The 7282-nt window shown below is 45.8% G+C and overlaps 1 protein-coding gene across 2 annotated transcripts in view; it reads left to right on the top strand.

Annotated features, from left to right (window-relative positions):
* Positions 1 to 2511: 2511 nt before the first annotated feature.
* Positions 2512 to 7282, top strand: part of LOC127663144 (histidine-rich glycoprotein-like) — a 133666-nt gene continuing 128895 nt past the window's right edge. Inside the window, exon 1 of one of the 2 annotated variants that reach the window (XM_052154624.1) lies at positions 2512 to 4988. In XM_052154624.1, coding sequence (XP_052010584.1) covers positions 2633 to 3787 — 1155 coding nt within the window. In that variant the 5' untranslated portion in view covers positions 2512 to 2632 and the 3' untranslated portion in view covers positions 3788 to 4988. Of the gene's footprint in view, positions 5050 to 7282 lie in introns of both variants that reach the window. The other variant, XM_052154623.1, reaches the window with a different exon arrangement.

Here is a 7282-nt window from a genome sequence, read left to right as displayed (position 1 = left end):
CACAAGCACAAACACACGCACACTCAAACACACGCACAAACACCCACACTCAAACACAAGCACAAACACACACACACTCAAACACGCACACTCAAACACAAGCACAAACACACCCACACTCAAACACAAGCACAAACACACGCACACTCAAACACAAGCACAAACACACTCAAACACAAGCACAAACACACGCACACTCAAACACAAGCACAAACACACGCACACTCAAACACGCACACTCAAACACACGCACAAACACCCACACTCAAACACAAGCACAAACACACACACACTCAAACACGCACACTCAAACACAAGCACAAACACACGCACACTCAAACACGCACACTCAAACACAAGCACAAACACAAGCGCACTCAAACACAAGCACAAACACACGCGCACTCAAACACAAGCACAAACACACGCGCACTCAAACACAAGCACAAACACAAGCACAAACACACGCGCACTCAAACACAAGCACAAACACACGCGCACTCAAACACAAGCACAAACACAAGCACAAACACACGCGCACTCAAACACAAGCACAAACACACGCGCACTCAAACACAAGCACAAACACACGCGCACAAACACACGCGCACTCAAACACGCGCACAAACACACGCGCACTCAAACACGCGCACTCAAACACGCGCACTCAAACACGCGCACTCAAACACGCGCACTCAAACACAGGCACACTCAAACACAGGCACACTCAAACACAAGCACAAACACACGCACACTCAAACACACGCACACTCAAACACACGCACACTCAAACACACGCACACAAACACACGCACACAAACACACGCACACAAACACACGCACACTCAAACACACGCACACTCAAACACACGCACACTCAAACACACGCACACTCAAACACGCACACTCAAACACAAGCACAAACACGAACACTCAAACACGCACACTCAAACACACGCACACTCAAACACACGCACACTCAAACACACGCACACTCAAACACACGCACACTCAAACACACGCACACTCAAACACACGCACACTCAAACACACGCACACTCAAACACGCACACTCAAACACAAGCACAAACACGAACACTCAAACACTCACAAACACAAGCACACACTCAAACACAAGCAAACACAAGCACACACTCAAACACTAGCAAACACACACAAACAAAAGAGCACACACACATACAAACAAAAGAGCACACACACACACACACACACACGCAAGCACAAACAAACACACCAACACAAAAACACACCCACACGCACGCTCAAACACTCACAAACACAAGCGCACACAGACTCAAACACTCACAAACACAAGCGCACACGCACACTCAAACACTCACAAACACAAGCGCACACAGTCTCAAACACACACAAACAAAAGAGCACACACACTCTCAAACACAAGCACACACACACAAACAAAAGAGCACACACACACACACACTCTCACGCACACACACACACACACACTCTCACGCACACACACACGCGCACACACCCACACGCATGCTCAAACACAAGCGCACACACACACACAGACTCAAACACACACAAACAAGAGCACACACACACACACACACACACACACACACAAACAAAAGAGCACACACCCACACACGCACAAACAAAAGAGCACACACCCACACACGCACAAACAAAAGAGCACACACCCACACACGCACAAACAAAAGAGCACACACCCACACACGCACAAACAAAAGAGCACACACCCACACACGCACAAAGAGCACACACACACACACACACACACGCACAAACAAAAGAGCACACACACACACACACACACAAAAGAGCACACACACAAACAAAAGAGCACACACCCACACACACACACACACACAGAGCGCACACGCACAAACAAAAGAGCACACACCCACACACGCACAAACAAAAGAGCACACACCCACACACGCACAAACAAAAGAGCACACACACACACAAAAGAGCACACACACAAACAAAAGAGCACACACCCACACACACAGAGCGCACACGCACAAACAAAAGAGCACACACACGCACAAACAAAAGAGCACACACACACACAAAAGAGCACACACACACACAAGAGCACACACACACACAAGAGCACACACACACACAAGAGCACACACACACACAAGAGCACACACACACAAAAGAGCACACACACAAACACACAAAAGAGCACACACCCACACACACACAAACAAAAGAGCACACACCCACACACACACACAAACAAAAGAGCACACACCCACACACACACACAAACAAAAGAGCACACACCCACACACACACAAAAGAGCACACACCCACACACACACAAACAAAAGAGCACACACCCACACACACAAAAGAGCACACACACACACAAGAGCACACACACACACACAAAAGAGCACACACACACACACACAAAAGAGCACACACACACACACACAAAAGAGCACACACACACACACAAAAGAGCACACACACACACACACACACACAAAAGAGCACACACACACACACAAAAGAGCACACACACACACACAAAAGAGCACACACACACAAACAAAAGAGCACACACCCACACACACACACAAAAGAGCACACACCCACACACATGCACACACATACACACACTCACAAACACAAGCACACACATACACACTCACAAACACACACAAAAGAGCACACACCCACAGACACACACACAAAAGAGCACACACACACACAAGAGCACACACACACACACACAAAAGAGCACACACACACAAAAGAGCACACACACACACACACAAAAGAGCACACACACACACAAAAGAGCACACACACACAAAAGAGCACACACACACACACACAAAAGAGCACACACACACACAAAAGAGCACACACACAAAAGAGCACACACACACACACACACAAAAGAGCACACACACACACAAACAAAAGAGCACACACCCACACACACACAAACAAGAGCGCACCCACACAAACAAAAGAGCACACACCCACACACACACACACACAAAAGAGCACACACCCACACACATGCACACACATACACACACTCACAAACACAAGCACACACATACACACACTCACAAACACAAGCACACACACACACACACACTCACAAACACAACACACACACACACACACGCATATACACTCACACACAAACACAAGCACACACATACACACTCACACACACACACACACACACACACACGCATATACACTCACACACAAACACAAGCACACACATACACACTCACACACAAACACAAGCACACACATACACACTCACACACAAACACAAGCACACACATACACACTCACAAACACAACACACACACGCATATACACTCACACACAAACACAAGCACACACATACACACTCACACACAAACACAAGCACACACATACACACTCACAAACACAACACACACACACACGCATATACACTCACACACAAACACAAGCACACACATACACACTCACACACAAACACAAGCACACACATACACACTCACAAACACAACACACACACACACGCATATACACTCACACACAAACACAAGCACACACATACACACTCACAAACACAACACACACACACACGCATATACACTCACACACAAACACAAGCACACACACACACACACACACACACATATACACTCACACACAAACACAAGCACACACCCCCCCCCCCCCTTTTGGTCTCAGGCTTTTAAACTGTGTCTTGACTACAGGAAGTTCCAGCAATCTGTAAATTCTGATGTGTACAGACCATAATTCCCAACAACAGGACGACAGCAGAAATGTGTCCTCAGTTCAACTCTGAACGCACACACACAGCTGTTCAGATACTGAGGTTCCCAGAGAAAAACACAAACTACGTCTGTAAAGAGGGAAAATATCGGACTGCTCACGGCCTTAAAATGCTTTCGAGGTGCCGGGAATGTGCTGCATGTTCACACAGCAGAGTGTCATCTCAACCGTTCCCCTCGTTAAACCAATCGCTCAAATCAGTGTAACGGGAAAAAATAGACACGGGTAGAGTTTGAGGTTTCACTCACGGCTGCCACATGCAGCTCAGGACGCTGGTGTGTAATTACTGCCGTCATCACCACAAGATCAATGATGGAAAGACTGAAGAACTCTGCAGGAATACCAGCATCTCCTTCACTCCGGAGAGTCCGGTGGAACCCGACGTGGTGTTCTGTTGCAGCCCATTCGCCTCAAGGTTCGACGTGTTGTGCATTCGGAGATGCTATTCTGCTCAGCACAATTGTACAGAGGGGTTATCCGAGTTACCGTGGCCTTTATCAGCTCGAACCGGTCTGGGCTACATTCCCAAAACCATCATAGGCCCAAGTAGATCGTAGAAACCATCAGGACCAATGAACTCTCATGATGTCATCTATTTTGTGAAGTGCACCAGTCCCTCCTGCAGCAAAGCACCCCCACAACATGATGCTGCACCTCCATGCTTCATGGTTGGGATGCTGTTCTTCGGCTGGCAAGCCTCACACTTTTCCCTCCAAACATAACGATGGTCATTATGGCTAAGAAGTCAGATCTTTGTCCCCATGTGCACTTGCAAACTGTAGTCTGGCTTAGTTATGGTGGTTTTGGAGCAGCGGCTTCTTCCTTGCTGAGCACCTTTCAGGTGATGTCCATATAGGACTGGTTTTGCTGTGGATCTAGATACTCGTCCACCTGTTTCCTCCAGCATCTTCACAAGGTCCTTTGCTGTTGTTCTGGGATTGATTTGCACTTTTCACACAAACTACGTTCATCTCTAGGAGACAGAATGCGTCTCCTTCCTGAGCGGTGTGATGACTGTGTGGTCACATGGTGTTTATACTTGTGTACTATTGTTTGTACAGATGAATGTGGCGCCTTCAGGGGTTTGGAAATTGCTCCCAAGGATGATCCAGACTTGTGGAGGTCCACAATGTTTTTCTGAGGTCTTGACTGATTTATTTAGATGTTCCCATGATGTCAAACAAAGAGTGACTGAGTTTGAAGGTAGGCCTTGAAATACATCCACAGGCACACCTTCAATTCAGTACACCTCCTATCAGATGCTAACTGGCTAATTGTCTAAAGGCTTCACATCTGGAATGTTCCCAAGCTGCTTAAAGGCACAGTTAAATTAGTGTATGTAACTTCTGACCCACTGGAATTATATTATAGCCAATTAAAAGTGACCCAATCGGTCTGTAAACAATTGTTGGATAAATGACTCATGTCATGCACAAAGTCGATGTCCTAAACGACTCGCCAAAACTATAGTTCAATCTAATACCATTAAATCTGTGCAGTGGATAAAAAATGAGTTTTAATGACTTCAACCCAAGTGTATGTAAACCTCTGACCTCAACTGTATGTTTTAGTCCGAAGGGAACACCGAACTAAAATACAGTTTCCAGCACTACAACATCACTCCTAAATCTGCAACACAAAACATACAGCATGATCAGACCAGTCCGATTCTGGAGAATAATGACCCTTATAAGCCAGTTCTTATAAACATAAATCATCCATTTCATCATTTCGGACTCGAAATAAGCCATGAATGGTTACTCAAGGCTCATGAGACTCAAATAAGAGTGATTACTCAATTGTTGATTTGATGATGTGCAACTAAAGATACAGATTTGTTATTAGTAAACTCTGAGATTCCCATCCCCATTCTGGTCACAATCTTTGTGTCGAATGAGGTTGTGATACCCATGTGCAAATACTGTATATTCATGTCTGTAGTACAAACGCGACGTTTAATATTTAGAGTTAGTAAATAATGAATTGCTTTGGCAGAAAAGCAGATATGTTTATTAAGCACTTAAATATGTCAGAAAATTCAGCTCAATATAATACAGGAAATGTCATTTCAAAATGCAAAAGTTGTTAATGTACACAGTCAGCACAATCAAACTCCTCTTGAAATGAACTCCAGGCTAAGGAACAAAAGGTAAAAAATGTCAGTAAAACAGACGGCTTGACGTTACTGAATACTGTCTTCGTCTTCAGTCAGTCATTCTCTCTGTGCGGAGATGTCCCAGGCTTTATAAAGTGCCTGTCTGTAATTCTTCAGAGGACAAGCGTTCTGATGCAGTTACACCCAATACGGTTTTATGGGTCTCGTCGCTCATAGCCGATGTCTGAAATCCACTCCTCCCACAGAGAGCCACGAGATCTGCCTTCAGAAGGCCATGTTTTCTTTTCAGTGTCCTCGCTGCATTTTAACTTTGGCTTGCGGAGTATACATTTCAAACTCAATCCTGAAAACGTGCGGTTTTCTGCTTGGCATGAGTAAAAATCATGATGACCCGTCGCTGACCTACACATTTGAACTCCCTGACACTGTCCACCGCGTTCTAGCTGTAACACAAACTACCGTTATGTTGCATCGCTGAGAACTTTGCATTTAGCACCAAACTCTGCAGTTAAAGATACAAGTCAGTTATTTAAATATGTTAATAGATGAACATAAAATTAAAAAACAAAACAGGTCCCACAGGGACTAAATAATGAAGCATGGTATAGCCAGAGTAACTCTTCTTTAAGGGCGTCAAAAATGCTACATACAAAATATTGAGTTAAAATGACAGAATAAGACCTTTTAAAACAAATGCAGGCATCAACACAACATAGCAGCATGATATGAATAATACGGTACGGATTGAGGCGGCTTTTTCTAAAAAACAAAACATGTGGGGGGTCTGGGTATCTCAGTGAGTATTGACGCTGACTATCACAGCTGGAGTCACGAGTTTGAATCCAGGGCGTGCTGAGTGACTCCAGTCAGGTCTCCTTAGCAACCAAATTGGTCCGGTTGCTAGGTAGGGTAGAGTCACATGGGGTAACCTCCTCGTGGTCGCTATAATGTGGTTCTCGCTCTCGGTGAGGCACGTGGTGAGTTGTGCGTGGATGCTGTGGAGAATAGTGCGAAGCCTCCACACGTCTCTGCGGAAACACGCTCAAGTCACGTGATAAGATGCGTCTCAGACGCGGAGGCAAATGAGATTCGTCCTCCGCCAGCCAGATTGAGGCAAGTCACTACGCCACAACGAGGACTTACAGCGCATTAGGAATTGGGCATTCCAGACACTATGCCACCATGAGGACTTGGAGCACATTGGGCATTCCAGACACTACGCCACCACGAGGACTTGGGGCGCATTGGGAATTGGGCATTCCAGACACTACGCCACCACGGACTTGGAGCTTGGGATGGGCATTCAGACACTCACCACGA

Source organism: Xyrauchen texanus, chromosome 23 (assembly GCF_025860055.1).
Source record: "Xyrauchen texanus isolate HMW12.3.18 chromosome 23, RBS_HiC_50CHRs, whole genome shotgun sequence".
Taxonomy (NCBI): domain Eukaryota; kingdom Metazoa; phylum Chordata; class Actinopteri; order Cypriniformes; family Catostomidae; genus Xyrauchen; species Xyrauchen texanus.
Note: the sequence above shows the minus strand (reverse complement) of the source record. Positions and strands in the feature narration are given on the sequence as shown.